Source organism: Strongylocentrotus purpuratus, unplaced genomic scaffold, assembly GCF_000002235.5.
Source record: "Strongylocentrotus purpuratus isolate Spur 01 unplaced genomic scaffold, Spur_5.0 spur5_scaffold_3, whole genome shotgun sequence".
Classification (NCBI taxonomy): Eukaryota; Metazoa; Echinodermata; class Echinoidea; order Camarodonta; family Strongylocentrotidae; genus Strongylocentrotus; species Strongylocentrotus purpuratus.
Window position 1 is genome coordinate 24337046 of NW_022145609.1, and position 22831 is coordinate 24359876.

The following is a 22831-nucleotide window of genomic DNA, read 5'->3' on the forward strand; positions in this document are numbered from 1 at the left end:
CCATATTCAAAAGAGGTGACCAGAGTTCGTCATTACACGTTGTACTAAATCTTTAAATTTATTACAAATGATAATAACTTAATTTCATTAATAGCTGCCATTATATTGCTCATTAATTTATCCACCCCAGGAGTTGCTCAAGGCACCTCTAAAGTAATGTTTACCCTGGCTTAGCCCAGCTGCCAAAAGCCTTCATTACTTCACCTCGGTGGAGAGTGGCAAATGTAGATTAATGTCTTGCCAAAGGACAATAGTATCTGGATAGGATTCGAACCGCGAACAATGTGACCTTAATCACCGTCTGGTCACGTACCGCTAAACTACACACATGTACAGACCATGATATTAATGTCGAAAGATGTAGCAGGAATTGATACTTACAATGACATGTTAATGAGTAGCGATAACCAAGGAGTCGTCGAAACTTAGTGGTCCATTCAATAATTACTCTCAATGCAAGGGTCGGGTTGAAATCCCAGCTCGGCGCTAACGCCTCTTTTGTCAAGACATTAATCCACTTTTGTCACTCTCCAACCAGGTGTAAATGAGTACCTGGTAATGCTAGGGTAATATAAATTGCAGGTCCCGCCAGAAGGAGGAGTATTTTGGCTACCCTGGGTAAATAAGCCCAAATTTTCATTATTATTACACGTCTCTCCCTCTCCCTCCCCTCCCCTCCCCCGTCATCATTAAACAGCAGAAGAAGAAAAATACAGAGAGAAAAGGGAAAGAGCGAGAAAGGACAGGAGAATATAAAATCAAGATCAATTGACACAATCCCAACCCCTATTTCTTCTAATCGATGGTCTTTATTCATTCCTACTCCATCCACCTAGTAATTGCAGTAACTCCCCCCCCCCCCTCCCCCTCATTGACTCGGGCCACGCCACGCCACCGTCCATTAGCATTTCGCATTCTTGTCGTAGAAGGTGTTGCCAATGTTGTACTTGCTTCTAGCAAAACACAGAGCTGCGTTCCTGTCGCACTCGCACAGTGATTGTCGACAAGCGTCATTCTTGGAAGAATCTATCATTAAAAAAACGATAATAATCATTTTTTTCAAGGGGGCATTATATTATATCAGCGAGGTATACATTGCTTATCCAAATGAAGTCACACTTAGGATCAAATGTTTGGCAGAAGAAGTAAAATCAGAGGAAGAAGTAAAATAAGAAGATGAAGAAGAAGAAAAGGAAAAAGAAGAAAGAAAGAAGGAAAGAAAAAAAGAGGAAATAATCAAAGTTCAAGTAAAATCAAGATTGATTCTTTTGAGATATGTTTAGTGATTCATTTATTTTATTTTCATTTTTTTAATATTTTATTTCATTTATTTAGTATTATTTTTTATTTCTATTCTTATTTATTGTATTGTCTATTTATTATTTTGCGGGGGGAGGAGGTGAAAGGTTTTACTGTAGGCCTACTTGAAAAATGGGCAGGAAACCCCCACCCCCCTCCTCCTAAACACTACGCACTAATTTTGTCGAGTGTCATGCGATCATAATTATGTACAGTATTGTTTTTAAATGAGTTGCCTATTTACTATTCAGGTTTATGTTCCTATTCAACATACCTCGATTTTGCTTTGAGTTCTTATGTTTCGTTTGTAAATTTGTTTGTTTGTTTTGATGATAATCCTTCTATGTCGGCATTCAGATTTCAGTAAATTAATTTGAATTTGAAATCATAAAAGTCTTACCACACGTGATCGAGCTCGAGGCAGACGACCATGGCCATCGATATTTGCAGGTGTATTTGTAGGTAGTTAGGTAAACGATATCATTCCTGCAGACACCCGCTATGATTGAGTCGTAGCATTCATCGTGAATTTGGCAGCACCTAAAATGAATTAGTGAAAGAAAAATACGCAATTGAGAGAATAATGAGTAAGATGATTACCAGATTTCATGAAGATAAAAATTACCACAACTATAAATCCATGCATTAATGAAATGTAACTCTCCACGAAGAGGTGTACTTACAATAATATTAGGGGAAAGGGGAGCATCTAATGGCAAGGGGAAAATAGAAGACAGAGGGACGGAGCAGAGAGGGAGAGAGAGAGAGAGAGAAGGAAAGGAGGAACATGGGACATGGAAAGGACATGAAAAGGCGACACGATCCCCTCCCCCATTATATGGTCTTTCGTAGAACGGCCCCTCACCTTATGGCATAGTGCCTCTTAGTGGCTGGACATACGTTGCGCCATTGCTTACACATCTGTCGTCAAAATTAGATAATTATGTTGTTTTAAGCAAATGTTTAGATGCAGTTTTCTTCTGCTTCTTCTTCTTGTTATTTTTGTTTATATTTTTTGTGAGGAAATTTCCAAAGTAAACCTTTTTGATAAATATTCAAATCCAAGAGCACATTTGAACAAAAATATGGCGCTATATCCATTTTACCGCACATATTTCTTCTGTTAGCAAATCTATCCATATTCAATGTATCATTCCACTTCACCCCTCCCCTCTAGCTACTCGTGATAATATTCTAGTGACGCCCCCTAGTAAAGCTTACCTGTCTACACCATCTACAGGGGTGCCTTTGCCCCCTAGTCCACAGTGGCACCCGTAGTCGTTGAACAGGAACCCTGGTAAGGACGTGGCACATGTGACCATAACAGCAAACTGGACAAAGTTCTGCTCATCCACGCGCTGCAATTTACCTTCAGCAGAGGGAAAACAACGAACGATCAGTTTAAAGTTTTGTCAGGACTGTAATGAAAAAAAGTTCCTCACTTCGCCAAAAATATCAACGGAACATAAGTTTGGTTTACAATACGACTTACCATTTTCGGATGTCGTCCGAGCCAACAATAGCGACGTCATCACCAAAACTCTGAGGAGTAACTCCATTGTTTTAACACCGAACCGTTGAGATTAAATAGATCAATTAAAGATTTTTAATGAAAAGCGAAAGCCCTAGCTGATGCAAGATTAACCAGGCTTCCACATTGAGAGAGTGGCAAAGAGAATCACTTGATAAGTGAGATGGTTGATTGATAAAGAATATTATGTTTACATCTACAAATTTCACTTTTTTTCTGACCATACTGTTTAAAGTTACAATCGTGTACCCGCTACTGCTTCAGAAATCGTTCAATCATGATGGTGGTAGCCTTGCTGTCGTATAAGGTTTCGGGCATGTTTGACCTAGGCCATGAAATTCAATACTGAAATCGTTTGATCTTGGTTGTCATTGATATTTGTAAAATATATCATTTCATTTGTACTATTTCTTTATATTACATTGGTAAATCAAATACTGTAGAATACAGATAACACCTACCCCAACATTCTCTTTACTATATCATAGGGGTTACGTAACTTGATCGTGATTGGTTTAAAGTGAGATACCAGTATTTGCAATGCATGTAAGACGTGCTGTGATTGGACCGTTACAATTGATCTTTTTCATCCGTATTTTGCTACTGTAACGTTAAATTAATACATTAAAGGAATTGAACTGGGTGTCTATTTATCGATGTAAATTTAACTCTGTACATAACACAATTCTAATCGAATTAATATAATCAATAAAATTAAAAAATCACAAACAACGATGGTGATAATAATTATGATAATATTAATAATAATGATAATGATAATAATAATAATAATAATAATGATAATAATAATAATAATAATAATAATAATAATAATAATAACAATAATGATGATGATAAACAAAAACACTGTAATAATACTTATAATGATAACTAATGACAACATCATTAATGAGAGTAATTTTAAAAGAAAGTTACTGGCACCTGAAATTTGTTACTTAAATTGATGAATTGCTAAAAATATTCTTAATATCAATTTGATGATTTGATATAAGACAAAGAAGAGAAACATGAAGATAACATTCAACTCATAACATGTTATGTACACATACTTAAATTAGTAAAAACGTAGCATTATTATTTGACAGAATTTTACTAAATTTAAACGTGTTTGTGCATTATTGGAGTTAAAAAGCCACACACATGCACTCTCACACATCTGCAAGAATCTTCAGCAGTAAAGGAGGCAGATTATCTTGAAGAAGAAGAAGAAGATCCATTTTCAGTGTCTTTGGTCTTTCAATAAAATATTTACCGAGGAACAATTTTCTGTCTGTACGAAAGGCAGGACATACAAACAAGTTATGAAACTCGTCACCAAGTGATTGCAAATTGCAGAGCGTACATAAACTCATTTTCCGGGGACGACTGGGAGTATTTGAATATCTCCCGAATACAATCGGCAGGTGATGATTGCCACAGCGAAAACTACTTAACATTGTCCGGTCTCTTTTAATGAGATCGATTAAGATTCTTTCTAAACATAAAGAATGATTGAAGATTCGATTGTTAACACAATGTGAATTATCGTAAATACAAGCAGATCAATACTGGGCATGAAAATCTTTCAAACGACGTTCCACAGTTTGTTTAACCCAATCACAACAAGTATTTTCACAAATTTCTCATAAATTAGACGACCTTAAATAGGCCATTTTCGTAATGTAACCAAATTTAATACATAAGTCTTTGTGAAATGCTTCAATACAAGACTTATCTTATTCACTTGATAAGAATAATAATATGTCAATAGTCAGAATGCAAACTGCATAGATGTTTGTCCTACCTGGCAACAACTAATGTTTGCAGTTCGGATTCTGTCTATTGAAATACTATTATTTTTCCCAGGTGAATGAACTAATTTGTATTGAGGCACTTCACAAAGACTTATGCATTAAATTTGGTTACATTACGAAAATGGCCTATTGTCCAGATTCAGCTTGATTTTTTTCAACCAAGGTGCCTGATAGATATCCTGCCCAATGAGTAATGTTAGGATAATGTACACCTTACCAGAAAATGTCCACTATGTACAATCCTACACCAAAAGTTTATCATTCTGCTTCCGATATATTTCTCAAGTTTCAACCTCCCTAATTTACCAATTACCTTACAATTTGCGGTCGTTTTGCTCACAGAAGGGCTTGCTTACCAAATTTAAAGTGGAACTTATTTCAGGATAATGTAGCACTTCAAATCCTCAAATCTCACTTCCATAGAGCAGAATAGGGTGATAAAAAAGAAGAAGAAAATCAGGGAGAAACAAGCATGTAATCCACTTGTCAAGAGTACAATGAAATTGAGCTCATAAATGAGATCGAAACGACAGATGAGGGTTAAAAATGAGTGATTGCAACCACTATCACGTGATTTCTTCAACAATCTGCCAATTGAACAAGAATTTTCTTTGATTTGATCATATCTCTCTTTTCAATCCCCCACCCCTCACCTACATTATTGGTGTATTTCCTCTCCTTCTGCCTATATTTTCGACACCTGCCAATAATGGCAACTGTTGCCAATAGACGTCGCCCACCTTCCTACGTAGGTTTCTATCACCCAGTGCGGAAGAAAAGAGTGAGTATGCGTTTGTGTGTGCGTGTGTATGGTGTATTCGAAGGAGAAAAGAGCAAGTATCGAAGTGTCAGAAATGGTGATGGAAGTCAAGGGAATGCCAACATCACATCCAAGAAAAAAACACTAAAGGAGGAAGGGGAAAGAGGGAAAAGAGGGGTCTTCTATTTTCGTTCTCTGGATGTCAAATTTCCTTTCTACCGTCTAAACGCGAACGCCCGAATGCGCGTAACCATCGGAACATATTTCCGCCCCCTTTTGACTTGCTCCCATTAACCGATTGGGCATTTATCAGACAACTGATACTGTATATTGCAAACTCCTAATTTGTGGGTTCACTATGACATGAGTTTCTTAAAATGATTGTATACAAAAAACCTGATAAATCACCAACAAACAAAACACCAACAACAAGAAAGGATTAAACAGCTCTAATAATTGACCATTACTTTGACTTGTCTTTAGTTCATTTAAAGTCTGTCATTTTAGGGGCCGGTACGATTTAAGTTCTAATTCAGACCCCGAATCTCCTCCTTCGGTAGTCGTTCACAAGATATATCACCCGTTGCGATTAAAGGGTCAATGTTATTTTCCAACTTGTTCTCCTTTCATCAACAAATGTTAATTAACTCAAGTATGTCAACTATTTGCCAAGTAAATTTTCGTTAGCTGTTTATGAATGTTTTTCTTTCGGCTATGTAAACTAATTAAAACATGCATTTTCTATTGGTTACTTAACCTTGATTGGCGTTATTGAAGCACAATAGAACTTGCAAAAACCCGAAAACATCCTGGTTCAATTAACAGTAATTATTTTGCGAAGGATATGCATTGCAATACAACCGTGCTTGAGTAAACGGATACACAATCGTGGCAATTATCTCTTCTTTAAAGCCGAAAATGCAATGCAAACAACCAAATATCGTTTGAAGTGAGTTTGTCTCCATAACAAGAGTAATTGAATTGATGTTTTGTGATCGTGAGGTGGTACTTTCAGATTATGGGTTGACAGACCAAACATGCTCTGTGATTTTTTTTTTCTCTCTCTTTTTGCCGCCCACATTCATATATTTTACGTTTTTCTATTCCTGCATTTTTCCCCTTTTCATTTCTCTATGTATCTCATTCTAATTCTATCCCTCTGCGCCTCAGAATAGTTTACTAGATCGATGGCGCATAATAAATGCTGTATTATTATTATTACATTTGCATCATGGTTGAGAGAATATTTTACTCTTGTAATGAATATTTATCCTTTTAGATTCATTGATAATTCTAGTGCTTAAAATGACCCACTGTTTTACCTACAATTATTACTTTGCAACATGGAAATTGTTAACAGTTTTCGAATTCATGTAAGTGATCAAAAGCCAGATGACCAACAAGCAATGATGTTAGTCAAGCAATCCATTTTTTTTTTTACAGTTTTACTTTTTATTGGAAACCTGTAAAATAGCTTGTCAGGTAGCATGTCAGGAGTAGGTCCCCATAGTATACATTCTAAATTATTTTCTTAATGAATAACCAGTGTTTTATCATTATCTAAACACCACGTAAACCTTTCGAGGACAAGATTGATAGAATCATGTCGAATATTAAAGACGATTGGGGTGAAATTTAGATGAATAAGGTTATCCATTAGGAAGAACGGGTGTCCGTATCATATTTTAAAACATCATTGTCTCCTCTGTACCCCCGTCTTTATCTCTCTCCCTCTCTCTCTCTCTGTCTCTCTCTCTCCTCTTTTACTGTGGTTCGATTGTGAAGGGGGAGGCATATCCCCTATGCCCCTGTAGCTACGCCATGGACCATAGTGGAAGAACAATGTCGTCAAACGCCACTGAGCGATAAAAAAAAAGCCAGCCTCCCTAAAGTCAATCAGCCGGCTCTACCCTAGATCGAATGCTTGGGAATAAGCGAGATCTCTCAGGTTCGCATCTCAAACCCGGTTCGGTTTACAAATTACACCTTGCGGCAGTTGGTGCAGGACCAACCAGATAAACAGTGCGTCCCAGAAAGAAAGAAAAAAACGGGAATTATCGATGTTTTATCATACTTACTCAGAATTATAATTAATAAATGACACATATTTGTAAAGTTTAGATCCTCCTCTTTCATTTGATGCAACTCATATGATCCATATTTCACACATGAGTGATTAAAAACAATTTGAAGAGAGGAAACCAAAAAGTCATTTGGCGGGCGGTATCTGAATTTCAAAGAGAAAATCACATTTTTAGAAAGTTCATTTTCTGCCCTTTCATATTGATTATTGGTTATTGGTTATTGGTTATTTGTGGTTATTTTACCTGACTGCTAAGTAACCAACCAGACGGCTGACGGCTTAAGGTCCTCTCTTAGGGGCCTGGTAATGAGGATTAATGCCTTACCAAAGGGCACTAGCGCATCGACTTGGTTTCAAACCCCATATGACACCTCAATAAGGAAAAATGAGCCAGGAATAACAAAGTTCTGTTTGTTTAAAGTAATGCTTGCATTTCCATAATTTGATTAAACGAATTCGTTTTCACTGGCTGTCTGCCGTAGCAACAAACAGAGTTGACAAAAGACTCAATTCCGTTTCGTTGATGATCAGCCATGCACCAAGTCTTTCATCTTCTTAGACATGATGGGTAGAAACAACATCTTCCCAAGCTACCTGGGCTGCCTCGAGACGACAGGGTATATTGGCCTTGCGATGGCCTTCGTTGGGGACTCGGCAACAGGAGAGTCGTGGACTCTGGAGCGAGGCATGCGAGAGTTTGTACTGAGTACCAAGCAGTGGTGAGCAACTTGCATGGTTGTATCAAAAATTATAATTAACAAACTAGTAACGTTGTCAAGATTACAAAGACAAAGATCTAGTGCACTTAAAATGGTACAGTACATTTACAGAATTCGAAAAGTAAAGTACCTGGTATGAGAAATAATGGGGAAAATATACACATACTCGTCTTTGTCAAATGCATTTATTCAATAAGTAGATACTTTGTGAATATAAAACATATATATCTCTATTTACAGTTGACTAGATCTTTTATACAGAAAGACATCATTTGATAAAGAAATCAAATTGTAGTACAGTGATTTATCTTAAAGAAATGTATGTAGATATGCAGTATAGACAAGTGCTTGTAGTGCATACAAGTTATGAACCAAGAACTTGAATCATACCTTTCCTCATGGAAAGTTATATTCATGTGACAAAATACAGAAATATATCTAAAGGTAATATAACAAAATAACATTTTCAGTTATAAATGACCTAGAGTAATTAGAATAACTGTTCTATGATAGGCATTGCAAACAACAATATAACGAGCAACAGTTACTTTCCTCAAATCTGCTACTTAATGTAATCATACTTTTTGTTTAAATTACCATTTTCAAATAAAACTTTCACTCAATGAACATGTTCATAATATTAGAGGTGAATTAGGCAAAGTATGAAAGCCAATTGATACAAAAGAGTGTAAAAAACTTAAGGCATAATTCATTTATTCAAAATGAAGAAAAAAACATTTTCTTCACAAACAGTTCAATATAGTAAACAAGTGTAAAAATAAAATGGATTATCTGCATTCTACGTTTGTAAAATATTAACTATCTTTACAAAAATAACATGGATATTGCACTTGTAAAACTCCAATTTGTCAGTATGTTATTCACTTTGTCAAAAGAAACATAAATCTAAAGTTAATTTCAGTTTTCTAGACCTAATACTCCTAACCATCAAAACATTGTTCACTTTGTAAATTTTCGCTGGCTATTGAATAACAAACAATCACAAATCACAGAGGATAAATGGGTCTGTTTTTTCAAAATTTTCAAAATTTCAAAAACACCAAATATTGTGAAAAGTTGATCCATTTCCAAGACAAATGCCCCAAACTGACCCCTAATAATGGGTAGGGGTTTCGAGGCTTAAGCGGCACTCCCCCCATCCAAGCCAAATCTGAGTTCTCCCCCCCCCCCCCCCCCCATCTCGCCGGGGTTGTAACAAGAAGGTCCTGGGTTTAAAACTGAATTGGTGTGCTAATGCAGGAAAAAAACCAAAGGTGCCCAACAATTGCCACATGCTCTACATATTTGTGAGGCACATTACACTTTAATAGGTCATTCTATTTTGCTGCAGTGATTTACCGCATGTCTAATACCCCATTCACAGTGGCCTCAAACACCGCGACAGCAGCGGGACTGTCCCGCTGCTGTCGCGGTGTTGTCTTCAGTGTGAAGGCTCGGACCCGTTATAAACTATCGCGGGATAACACCGCCTCGCGATAACGCCGCGACAAACTATCGCTAGTTTCGCCTAGCTACAGCAGCGGGACAGCCCCGCTGCTGTCGCGGTGTTTACTCAGTGTGAAGGCTCTCCGCTATAACACCGCGACAAACACGTGTGATTTGTTTACTTACCTATCACTGACCTCTTTTCTCCAGCAATGGGGAACATAAATTGAAATAGAAATAAAGTAACCAGTGGATTCAAATTGATTTTATTATTATGTAGATATTATAATTATCCAAATAAAAATATTTCACACTTCAAAAAATTAAAATATTCTGACTGGAAGATGCCTTCTTCTTCTCCTCCTTTCCCTTCTTTCCATTTCATCACGAAACGAATGCTGCACTCGAGCATAGTGAACTAAAATATTGCGATTCGTTCTCTGCAATTCCAGTAGAATGAAAGCGACAGCAATACGTAAAAGTATAGATAGATCCATAGCTAAATCGAGCTAGCTACATGAGGAAGAGTGTGTAAAGTACAGCTAGCGCGCGCAATTTCAAGCAATCGAAAACCCCGCGCTGAAGTATTTCCGGTCATATCGGGGTCACTCGCGGGTCATGAGCCATGCATACACGTGTTTGTTACGGAGATAATAAAAATCACCCGCTGCAGCGTGAATGGGTACATGATATTTATCCTGCTGCTGCAGCGGGATAACTTTTCTACTGTGAATGCATTTGTAGCGGTGTTATGGCGGTGTCGCCGCTCCGCTACAACGCCGCTACAAATTTCAAAACCACTGTGAATGGGGTATTAGCAAGGCTTTAGTCTTTTACTAAGCCTCATAAGCATCAATGATGTTCTTCCTTAGGGCCCTGCAATTATTATTATACCAGCAATTGCCAGGTACCCATTTACACCTGGGTGGAGAATGGTAAACGTGAATTAATGTCTTGCCAAAGGACGTTGGTGCCGAGCTGGGATTCGAACTCTCGACCCTAGGATTGGGAGTCAAGTGAATGAACCACATACCATGCTACCTCCGTCTTCTGAAATGATTCTCTTGAGATGCAGCATAACATTCCTTCCAAGAATCTCGTGCACGTATACGCAGCCAAGTTCTTACTCTTTATTTCTACATCTTCAATCCTCCTTCACACAAAACTTAAGCATTGCCTAATAATGTTTTTAAATTCCACATCAAAAAATTACTGAAGTACAGTGTGTTACATATTTCTTTACCTTGTAATACACAGATAAGCATGTAAACTCAAGGGCCTCTTTAACAAGGCTTAAGACTCTGAAAGACGCATAGTAGTAGTGGGCTCTCATTGGGAATTCTACACCATTCCGGTGTTTACCCAATAACAGGTGTTGTCAACCACCAAGAATTAGCCTTCAGTTTTATGACCAACATGCCTTATGAAATGCTCTGGATTTTCCACCTATCCCTTATATTGTAAAGTCATTATATTATATTTTCCTCACCCGAAGAATCTCTGAGAGACTAGAGGGTGTTTCTTGATGGGACTACAGATTTGCTGTGTGCAAGACTTGTACATCGATTAGTGGTAATTCCGCCAAGTCTGGTGTCAGCGAATTATGACCTTCTGCACATGGAAACTGATGGCCATCTCCCTTTAAGACGAGTGAGTACTAGTATTTGATTGCCGGAAGTAGAGTCAACAATCAACTTCATCATACAAGTATGAAACCGCATGAATATGTACGGTTACATTTTTTTCGACGCTGATCCAACGAGCCAGTCAACCCCCTCTGAAAGTCCGCTGAGAGAGGACACATCACAATCCACAACCTGAAACAAAGCCAAAGTAAATTGTTGTTAAAGGTCATACAAAGTTTTGATATGGGGTCATGAATTTGGTCCAAATGAACATATTGGAAGCACATGCGAGTTTACAATATTCAATGATCGTTGTCGCCATTGAAATGGAGTCTAAAGTGATGAAATTGTAAATAATAAACTCTTTATGTTGTATAGCTCCTTCTCAAGACTGATATTACTTTAAAACAATGTTTCTCGACTGCAATCGACTGATGTGCTATTCCCGTTTGGAAATTATATATCAGAACTGCATATTATGAGATTTTCATGGTTGAAGCTACCATGGAATGGCTTTAGGCGCTATTTGAAATATTTGAAATTTACCAGGTGCACCGCTAAATTTTGATTATTCAATTTGCTCGAAAGCAGAAGTGTTTTAGAAGCTAAATTTTCTAATGCTTATAATACATCCACAGGGGCATCCAAATATTTCACAATGTTACAAAATTACTATCCGTCCAATTTTCCAAATTTTCCAAAACTTTCCATTACCTTTAAAGGTAAGCATCAACTGCCAGGACCATTGGCAAACTTTGTACCATAGTAATATAAATTTCAAAATGAATTTTAAGATAAAAAATACTTCATTGGGTTCAAGTAACATTTACTGTGTCCCTCCTTCCTTGCATGTGGATGACACTGCCTTCAAGTAATGGCTGGATTATAATACTAGATAGGCATTTACATGTACATGGGTTAATTGCCATTTGGCCTACAAACAGTTTGTCTTCTAACCAATTAGTCTATTCCCATAATGGTCTACTATCCACATGGTCCAATAATAATTGTGCATACTTATCATTTGGTCTAATGACCATGTAGACAAATAGCCATTTGATCTAATTTCCATATGGTCTAATCTCCAATTAGTTTACTACCCATTTGGTCTACTATTCATCTGGTCTAATCTCCAATTAGTCTACTACCCATTTGGTCTACTATTCATCTGGTCTAATCTCCTATTAGTTTACTACCCATTTGGTTTACTATTCAATTAGTCTAATAACCAGTTAGTCTAATTCCCAGTGTGTCTAATGCCCATTTCATTTACCATCCATAAGGTCTAATAATCATGTGTGGTTATTATTATTCATGATTGAATGGTTATTAGACCATATGGATAGTAGGCAACATGGGGATTAGACAAACTGGGAATTAGACCGACTGTAGACCAAGTGGCAATAAACCTTTAAATCTAACCAGTCAAACCAAGGTCTCCTCTATGGGACAAACCTACCTTCCAAGGTCGCTGAAGCTTTTCCAACGACAGCTGGTCTGCTATCCTCACGCAAGGTATTCTGGGAACGTCTGGGTTTGCCACGCTGGAAAGGACTAGGAGGGGTTTACGATCTGGCGTCCATCTTGAATCCATGAAGGCAAATAGTTCAGGTCTTCCTGAGCTGCAAGAACCTGATGAATGAGAAAAGAAATTCACATTGTCAGATAACATTAAATTTAAAATTAAAATACTGCTATATGCTCAAAAGAACTCATTATTTTAATTTGATATGGAAAAATTTCATTGCTGGTGTTGATCATTACATGACATTAAGGTTAAAATAATCTGGATTTAAATAATGCTTTATACAAAACGATGTCTCTATTAAAGCACTTTATAGACATTATTACTCCACTCATGAGATTATTTCGCACAAAATGTGTACCATCTCAACTCCCTGGGGAGTATTTCTACTATATGGTCACCTTGAGGGCATATGGAAATTACTAACACACGCTTCCGCCATACTACAAGGTCCTTATTTCTCTCCTAAAATGTCAAATGTAAATTAAGGCCTTGCCAAAGGACATACACTGTAAGTGCCATGATGGGGATCGGACCCATGACCTTAGCATTTCTAGTCAAGTGCTTAAACCATGCGACTCTGACACCTTAGAATTTAGACATCAGTTAAGGTCAACGTTTGACTTAATGATTGGCTGGCATATGGTTTTTAACGTGCTATCATAACTTGCGCACAATTATAATAGCACGCTTTTAATGAGACGCGTTAATTGCGCATTACTTTTGATTGAACATGTGATGTCACAATGTTTATCTATATACCGGTACTTAAACTGCCTGCGCGCAATGGCCTATCCGGATTGATTATTCGTAGCCTGTCTGTCACCAGTCTGTCACTGACGTAAATGAAAAAACTAGATTTCTAAAATCTAGTTCATGGGTCTGGATTTTTCTGTGTGACACCGCCTTACAGTGTATGTGAAGAATCACCTGGCATGAGTAAGTCCACAGGAGTGGATTAAAGCTTGAGGTTGGTAGAATCCTAAACGACATGTAATTTTGATTTGTTCAAACTTATGTCGGGTCAAACATCCTCATACGGGCATATCCACACACAGTAGTGCGAATTTTGCTCCTGGGCCAATTGCACCATGTTCATTTCTTTCAGTATCCAAATTCTTAACTTCAACAATGGATCCAACAAAGTATCTGACGCTTACCCTAACTCTAAACCTATTGCCCAGTTAAAACCCTAACCCTAAACCTCACCAGTTACCCAATTACAACCCTAACCCTTATTCTAACCCTAAACCTCACTTATTACCCAATTACAACCCTAACAGCGTCTATTACCCACTTACAACCCTAACCCTAACCCTAAACCTCACCAATTACCCAATTACAACCCTAACCCTCGTCTATTACCCACTTACAACCCTAACCCTAAAACTCGTTTATTACCCAATTACAACCTAACCCTAACCCTAAACCTCGTCTATTACCCAATTACAACCCTAACCCTTATTCTAACCCTAAACCTCACTTATTACCCAATTACAACCCTAACAGTCGTCTATTACCCACTTACAACCCTAACCCTAACTCTAAACCTCACCTATTACCCAATTCCAACCCTAACCCTAAACCTCACCTATTACCTAATTATAACTCTAACCCTAAACCTCACCTATTACCTAATTACAACCCTAACCCTAAACCTCACCTTTTACCTAATTATAACTCTAACCCTAAACCTCACCTATTACCTAATTACAACCCTAACCCTAATCCTCACCTTTTACCTAATTATAACTCTAACCCTAAACCTCACTTATTACCTAATTACAACCCTAAACCTAATCCTGTTAACGTTGGATTAACTCATGTGCATGTATCATTTCTCAAAGGACTTCATTTTACTTTAAACACTTTTACAGACAATCTGTTAATACAGACTACTTCTCCTAGTTCCATCGGGCAGTACAGCCTGTATGCATTACCATTATTGATCTCCCAAAGATTCTTAGACACTCTGAAAGAATTTGAAATTTTTGTAATGTAATAGAATTTAATGCAAACGTCTGTTAAGTGTCTCCTTTTAATAGGAAATATTTCATTCACCCACTATGAATAATTGTATTTAATTGCAATTATTATTTGTTGCTCAGGAGGGCACGCCAAGTTTATCCAAAATAGCAACAACTGATGTATGCGATATGCAATCTATCGAGATATATGATAATTTGTAACAGGTGAATGGAACAGCTTGTTGCCAGGTAAACATGGAGATGTCACTGAACTATGAAGCACATGGTACAGGGTTCAAGTCCCTGTCATGGCACTCATGTCTTTATGTAAGACATTAATCTACATTTGCCTCTCTCCACCCAAGTGAAGTAAATGGGTACCCGTGAGCAGTTACTTCCTAAAAGTGTGCTGTAAAAGGAACAATGCTGAAGCTGGGATCAAAACAGTAGAGTGCCAGGCAGGAGTATATGAACCCACTATTAATAAATATAAATACATTTTGGGAAATGGTCTACCAAAATGGTAGAAACCCTCATACCTTGGTTTATCTGCTGCGCTGCATCAACTACAAATATAAAACCTCCCACCACATGACACATAGACTTGACATGATCGTTAGGTTCAAAGTTCAAATAATCATCCTCTGCGGTCACATGATTTGCAGCAGCCTCATTCCCATCACGAGCAGCGCCCTCTTCAGAGTCAGCTCCTTGGTTTGGAGGTGAAGTGCGCTTGATGAGCTTACTCATTCTGGGCTGATTAGAATCCCTGGCTTCACGTTCTTTCCTGTCATAGAAAATTATCAATTAAATAAAATCATTTACAGAAATGTTATTAATTAGTTTGAAACATTTCAAATAAACAATAAGATTGAAATTTGACATATCTTCTTAGGTCCCCTCGTTAACTCTTTTAGAAATTTCTGTTTTCCTAAAGAAAAATTTTCAATCATACATAGTCTATGCCCTAAATATAATTATTGCAAATGTGTTTATATATACAACCCCTGTATGAAACAAATCTATTCTGTCATCAATAACTATAAAAATGAAAGTTGATGACATTTTTCTGTGTAAGGTAGAACAAATTGGAGAGGACCTCGCAAGATATGAGAGTATGAGACAGTGTTGTCACTTTGTGTTTCACGGATGACAACTTCAAAAGCATGTTTTCTAAGCATTCAGTTTAAACATTGATCAATCATCATCAAACTTTCCTATTTTTAATCGGATATTGCTCAAACTTTTACTAATTTGTTTCTCTCATTTTTCCCCTGCTTTTAGCAATACAAGGTAACTATCAGGGAGGACTTCCCCTTCAGTTACCCGTGATCTGTTTACTAAGAATACTTTACCTTGTAGCTGAGTAAAGGACCACCAGTCTCAACCTGCTCTTGTCATTCACTGTCACTTCAAATCCTGTTCCAACACCTGCAAAGATATAATAATAATAATAATAATAGATATGAGAACATTCTTCATTACAGGTACATGTATAAGCGCATCTATACTAAGCTGACTGTTTAACAGGCACTGCAACTAAAAAAGCCAAGTAAGAGCTCTAGTATTAAATTACAACATATTTTGTGTGCTTGAGCTCTTGGTGGTGCCAGCAGGATGTTGAATCATATCATTTTACACAGAGTTAACCCTTACTGTACTGGGCTATTTTGAGCACCTGTACAGGCCTCCCAGGGCCCCCCCCCCCCCCCCACCCCAGTACAATAAGAGTTAATGCCCTTCTTGCTTTAAACAGATGATGATTTTTTAATTTGCTGGAGCAAAGATCTCACGTAATAATAAATTAATAAAAAGCTACTATGAACAATTTTTAATGTTTTTACACAATCAAACAGGTTCATTTATCAAAGGGTTGGCAATTTCCCAGGAAATACTGGGAAATAACGGTACTCGGAAGCGTACCATTGAAATTGTATAATGTGAAATAGCAAAGTTCTCACATAGGTTAATAATATATTCATAAAAAGCTACTATGAACAAAGTTTTTGTTTTTACACAATCAAACAGGTCCATTTATCAATATTTACAAACTACCTAGATACACTGGTAAACAGGTTTATTAAATTGGTAACATTCACAAACTACCTAGATACATGTACACTCATAAACAACTTCATTAAATTGGCAACTTTCACAAACTACCTAGATACACGCATACACAACTTTATTAAATTGGCAACATTCACAAACTACCTAGATGCACGCATACACAACTTCATTAAATTGGCAACATTCACAACTACCTAGATGCACGCATACACAACTTCACTCAATTGGCAACATTCACGAACTACCTGGATACATGGCTGGGAAGACACCGTTCACTTTAATGATGTTGGAGCCGTGACCCGTGATAAACTTGCGGACGATGCTGGAGGTGTCGGTCTCCAGGCCAGGGCCGAACATGACGATGATGGGGGTGCGACGGGGAAGGAATGACCAAAGAAGTCGTGGGATGGATGCAAGGTTAAAGGTCGGATCACGCTGCAGCTCTGGATTACATTTCATGTAGCTAAAAATAAAAGAGCATGTATAGATGTTATATAGGTATGGTAAAGAAACAGGAGCGTTAACTTTTAAGTGTACAAATCACCTGAACGAATAATTGTCTGTAAGTAGAGTGTATTAAATCAACCTCTACCTTTTGTTTACCTGGCATAATGGTTTAAGAGTATGAGGGAAATAAAGAACAACTTAAAACCCTGCATCTCGTGTTCCATGCATGTATGTGTTCGTTAACAAGAAGTTTTTTCTTGCACTGGGAGTGTATTTCAATGGTAATATCACTTTGTGAAAATATATTTGAAGCTGATAGTTGACTACAGTATAGCCACATGGAAGTCCTAGCTTACATCAAGAGAAAAACATGTGTTGGTGATTGGTACAATTTAAATGTCAATATAAGTGCAATAAACTAGCTACATTAAAAGAAAAAAATCTCACAGATACAAGTTTGAAATAACACTGAAAAAACAGCTGTGTTCCAGTGAAACGGCCTACTCTGAGAAGTGCTCCATCTACAACTCTGCACCATGAACTTACCACATTCCCCCTTGGAAATTATCATCTACACACATAAATTGTAGGCTATTATAAACATATTGATTGCTTTGAGGGACATGGTTAAAACTATTGCCACATATACATGTAGTTTTCACTGTACATGTAACTTGAAATAATAAGCCGTCAGTGTTTGTTTTATACTGCATCCCGCTTGCGAATACTTTAAAAAAAAGATTATTTAAAATTAATTCATCTGCAGAGAAATTGACAACTATGAAATGCAGTATGCATGTTGTCTTACTGTATCCATTGCTAAATTCATGCCCACAAATTGCGTCCTTCATTGTACGCACAAGTTCATATAATATGCGTTATATAATATTAATTATTCCTCTTGATTTCCATGCAAACAGCTCATAAAAACTATTCTTTACAAAAATAAATTCAAAAGCAGCGGACTAGTCACTAATTGATACAATTTTTCTGACACCTGAATAGAAAATAATTAGAAAACGAAATTGACAGAGGTGGTAATATATAGGGAGAGCAGCAGCAATGAACAGTTTTGCAAAACTCTCCTTGCAGTCTGTCAACTCTCTTTGCAACTTATTGAAAAATTTGGATTTGGATCACTGGTGGGTATAAAGAAATTGAGGGAGGGGGGGGGGGCAAGTATGTTTAGAATATCTGATAAGAATACAAGAAGTGTACCAAATATCGGAAAGGGGCATAATATTATGTCTTCAAGAATATTGAAAAAATATCTGACAAGAAGAGACAAAAATGGAGGGATGACGTACATGTATCAAAAATATATTCTCCTGAAGCAACGGAGCATAATGATTGAAATGTCAAGAACTTCAACCAACAACTCTTACTGGAGCACAGTACACCAGCCCTTTCACAGCTCTTATTCCTTCAAAAGAATTATAAGGTGACAACTTTACCTACAGAGCAAAATATATATTGATATACTGTATATTTAAGGGGTTGGGCTAACTCAGACCAAAGGCAACTCGGCCCAGCTGCAAAAACAGTCAGTATTTGCAGTGTAAGGGTTAGAGTTAGGGTTAGGGTAAAATGGCAACAACTGACCGTTTTTGCAGCTGGGCGGAGTTGTATTTGGTCCGAGTTAGCCCGGATTCATATTTAATCACTTATTTTCCTGCAAACTTACATGTCCTTATAATCGATGTCTTCTCGGGTGGTGGCCAAGTTGGAAGGATAGGTGCCATGGCTGACCTCTGACCACTTGACCATGTCCTTATTGAGGACAGACTTCCAGAGATGCTGGTCACTGCAGAAGCTATTACATTGCCTACAGGTCGAACTCAGACTGCAGATGTCTTTGGCATCGAGGTACTGGAGTATGTGAAGAAACGCTTGCACCTAGCGGAAAGAGAAATAGATGGATTTGATGATTATCATACAATGATTTTCATCTTAGAAAGGCTGCATTGCAATAACTGTTCACTTGACAGAATGAAAATACCCCATTCAAAGTCAAATTATAAGCATACTTATTCACTAATGAATTAATGAATAAGAGTATGATATATTGATATAATCATATTAGTCAACAAAAATCTTTAAATACAGCTCAATAAGCCTAAAAGAATGTTGGGTGAGAAATGTATAGTCTGTAGGCCTATCCAGTATTATATGTTTATTTTGATCACACAACTAGAAGCATACGTATATACTTGCCATGAATCCGAGAGATCAAATATCCCTTACTCTATTTATCTTTTATTTCGCCTTTCAGATATAATAAGATGGGTGTTTAATACAAGCACGCATATCATACATATAACTGCAATAGGTAAGTGAGAAATAAGAGATTGAGATAAAAAGTGGTCTCAGCTAGAATATTGATTATTTTTAAAGAATAAAATAAAATATTTTTGAGATAACATATCATGCACAGAAATGACAGAATATACCACCCCAGATTGGTTGCAAAGAAATTGAATATACAGTTTGCAGTTACTTACAGGAATGTTTAGAAGTCCAGCCTCTTCATCATCTCCATGGCTACAGCATCCCTGTTCAGAGTAAGCATCATGATCATCCGTCTCCATTTCAGATCTTCCATCATTACCTTCCACTCCTGCGGGCGATTCCATGGCGAAAAGGGACTTGCACTGTTGAGGTAAACCAGATACATGGATGTTCATCTTCAAAGTTTGGACGTGCTGTGAAAGCTGGTCGAGGTCGAAGAAACTACCAAAGCCGAGTCCAGCTGGTTGGCAGGCGTGCCTTGCTAAAGCTTCTTCTACTTCACGGACGGTATTTTCATCTCCAAACATAGCGACTAAATCTTGACTCAATTTTGTTATAACTTCAATTGAATAAGTTCAAAATATGGTGGTGCCTTATGCTGATAGTTAATTATCATAAAAAACATACATACAGCATACAACAGTGAATTATACACTAAAAACTTGAAGTTAACAGTTTAGAAAATTATAATGACATGATTATCCTTTTTTGTCATCTAAATCTAGTCTCCAACTCCAACGTCTCCAAACTAAGGCCGACTTTGCTTTATATAATAACCTTTTAATGTAATTTGTGAAATATACACAAATTCCGAGATATAAGTAAAGTTCACACAATAGCTTTCAAAGACAAGATAATTTGCACAATGTCTCAATGTATGTCTACAGATTAAACAACTTTTCGATAGACAACAGCCTTGTCTGAATTCTGAAAGCGATGTGATTGCCTTACCTCCCGTCCTGGCTCCCAGCTCAGCTACCCGTTCCTGCTGGCGCAGAATGTTTGAGTCACCCGGTAGTTGTCACCGATGACTCGTACGCAGTTACACGTTGGAAGATATTGCGTAATCAAGCAGAGGTTGTGTTGCGACGAATGCTCACCGTCGACTGTACTGTCGATGTCAAAACCGTTCAAAGCCGATTTTCAGCAACCTCAGAGAAAAGAAACTATTCAAAAGTTCAGACAACTGTAATGACTATAAAGGGTTGCTAATAAATTATAATTAGTGAAACAGGCATTATATTTATCGGCGGTCTGAGAGTTAAATCATATTCATACGGGTTCATCAGCTCAGATCAAGTGCTTCCTCAATGTGCAATGTACGTATACGATACCGGAACTACCACCTGCTATGTGCACGAATAAACGTAACATAATTATACTGGAAACTGTTGTTGTATTATATCAGGACAGATAAAGTCACATCTCCCGGCAATCAGTCTAGATGACTAGATTGTCACCACCTTTGTTTTTTTAATATGAACTTTATAACATTTAATTGAGTTCACTCGATCTTTTTTTTTTATCATAATTGGTATGTTAGGGGAACTGAGGTATGAGTGCGAGAATCCAATAAATCAAAGTGGGGGGAAAAGTGGCAATTAAGTAATATATGTTTTAATTGAAAGAAAATGAAAAGAAAAGAAAGGAAAGCAAGGAAAAGAAAGGAAAGAAAAGAGAAGAAAGAAAGAGAAGAAAAAAAGAGGGAGAGGAAAGAAAGGAAAAGAAAGAAGAGAAAGAAAAGGAAAAAAGACCCAAGATTCCCAACAGATCAGCTGTTCATACTTTTGAATTTAGATAACATTTTAGAAAGATTTAATAAAAAAAGGACATTAATAGTGATGCACCAAATAGTTTATAATAATGCACCAAAACCTATATTACGTTTCTTTGAAAAGCGCAACCCTGTGTAAAATACCCGACACTCTTTTAATAATTTCGCTTTACCTAAAGTCCAAACAAATTATATAGGAGTTTAAGTTATAGAGGAGCGAAATGCTGGAACGCAATTTTACAGGAACTAAAATCCATAGGGTGGGGCTGACCCGTGGGAGGAGAGTCAATGAGACTCTCGGTTTACAATACACCTCTCTGTTAATTATTTACTTTTTTATTCATTATTGTTAATTTGTATTTTGTACATTATAATAATTCATGTTTTCTTTGTTTATTATTAGTTGTTGATTTTTTTATGTTTTGTTATCTTTTGTTACTGGATTTTGTGTGTGATATAATTTGTATATTTTTTATCAGTCACGAACTTTCTGGAAAAAAAAACCGATAGGCTGAGAGAGTTACCGTGTTTAAATAAATAAATGAAATGAAATGAAATGAAAGAGGAGGAGTGGGGGTAAAAGAGAGAGGGGTTGTTGGATGGAGTCGTCTCGTCGAGGGAGCAAGAAAGACACGGGTAAATGTTGCTGTGTCGGGTCAGCTGTGTCGGTATTCTTGCTCGATCCTCGTGTACTATATCATTGCAGAAGTTTGAAGTCGGTGAGATGTATATTGTCGGTCGGCCGACGTACAAGTTTTTTTTCCTTACGAACTGTGACTTTTTATCCGCTGTGACGACTTCGACAGCGACTTCAACTACAATACTTGTATTTTCTCGAAGTTTCACTTTCCTATAATATCAGCTAAAGAAATCAGGGGTTTAACATTTTCGGGGAAACTAAATTCAAACAAGAGTCGAAAACGGTACAACGAATCGTCTTCTTTCTCTATAAATTTAAGGAAACGTCTAAGGTTCTGAATTCAGATAAGGATTAAGAGTCGAGAACAGTACACCGAAGCATATGCTTTTTCTCATAATTTAGTGAAACGTCAAAGCTTCCGCGCTTCGCGCGGGAGGGGGGGGGGAGAAGTGAATTCAGATAAGGATTAGCAGTCGAGAATAATACATCGAATCGTCTGCTTTTTCTCATAATTTAATGAAACGTCAAGGCTTCGGGAGGGGGAGAAACTGAATTCAGACAAGGATTAGCAGTCGAAAACGGTACAGCAAAATAATGGTCTATTTGCTTTCTCTAATAATTTAATGAAACGTCAAAACTTCCGCGCTTCGCGCGGGAGGGGAGAGAATTAAATTCATATAAGGATTAAGAGTCGAGAACAGTTAAACGAATCATCTACTATCTTTAATAATTTAATGAAACGCCAAAACTTCGGGAGAACTGAATTCAGATAAGGATTAAGAGTCGAGAACCCCGGTCGAGAACAATTCACCGAATCGTCTGCTTTTTCTCATAATTTAATG

The 22831-nt window shown here is 37.2% G+C and overlaps 2 protein-coding genes across 3 annotated transcripts; both read right to left on the reverse strand.

Moving 5' to 3' along the window:
* Positions 1-880: 880 nt before the first annotated feature.
* LOC105439400 (acidic phospholipase A2 homolog) lies at positions 881-2932 on the reverse strand. The gene is made up of 4 exons (XM_011668335.2): positions 2792-2932; positions 2521-2668; positions 1700-1839; positions 881-1026 (listed from the first exon to the last, which is right to left on the reverse strand). The coding sequence occupies exons 1-4, from the start codon at positions 2856-2858 to the stop codon at positions 902-904; spliced, it is 480 nt and encodes a 159-aa protein (XP_011666637.2). The 5' UTR covers positions 2859-2932; the 3' UTR covers positions 881-901.
* A 7537-nt stretch (positions 2933-10469) lies between these two features.
* Positions 10470-20895, reverse strand: LOC763886 (F-box only protein 4). Of its 2 annotated transcripts, none has more exons than XM_030996465.1 (8): positions 20527-20895; positions 19788-19937; positions 18971-19182; positions 17085-17302; positions 16125-16200; positions 15309-15556; positions 12737-12909; positions 10470-11469 (listed from the first exon to the last, which is right to left on the reverse strand). In XM_030996465.1, exons 2-8 carry the CDS (start codon positions 19917-19919, stop codon positions 11386-11388), a joined length of 1143 nt encoding a protein of 380 aa, XP_030852325.1. In that variant the 5' UTR covers positions 19920-19937; positions 20527-20895; the 3' UTR covers positions 10470-11385. The 2 variants fall into 2 exon arrangements, with proteins under 2 accessions (XP_030852325.1, XP_030852324.1); XM_030996464.1 differs by having other exon boundaries at positions 17082-17302.
* Between the last annotated feature and the right edge of the window lie 1936 nt (positions 20896-22831).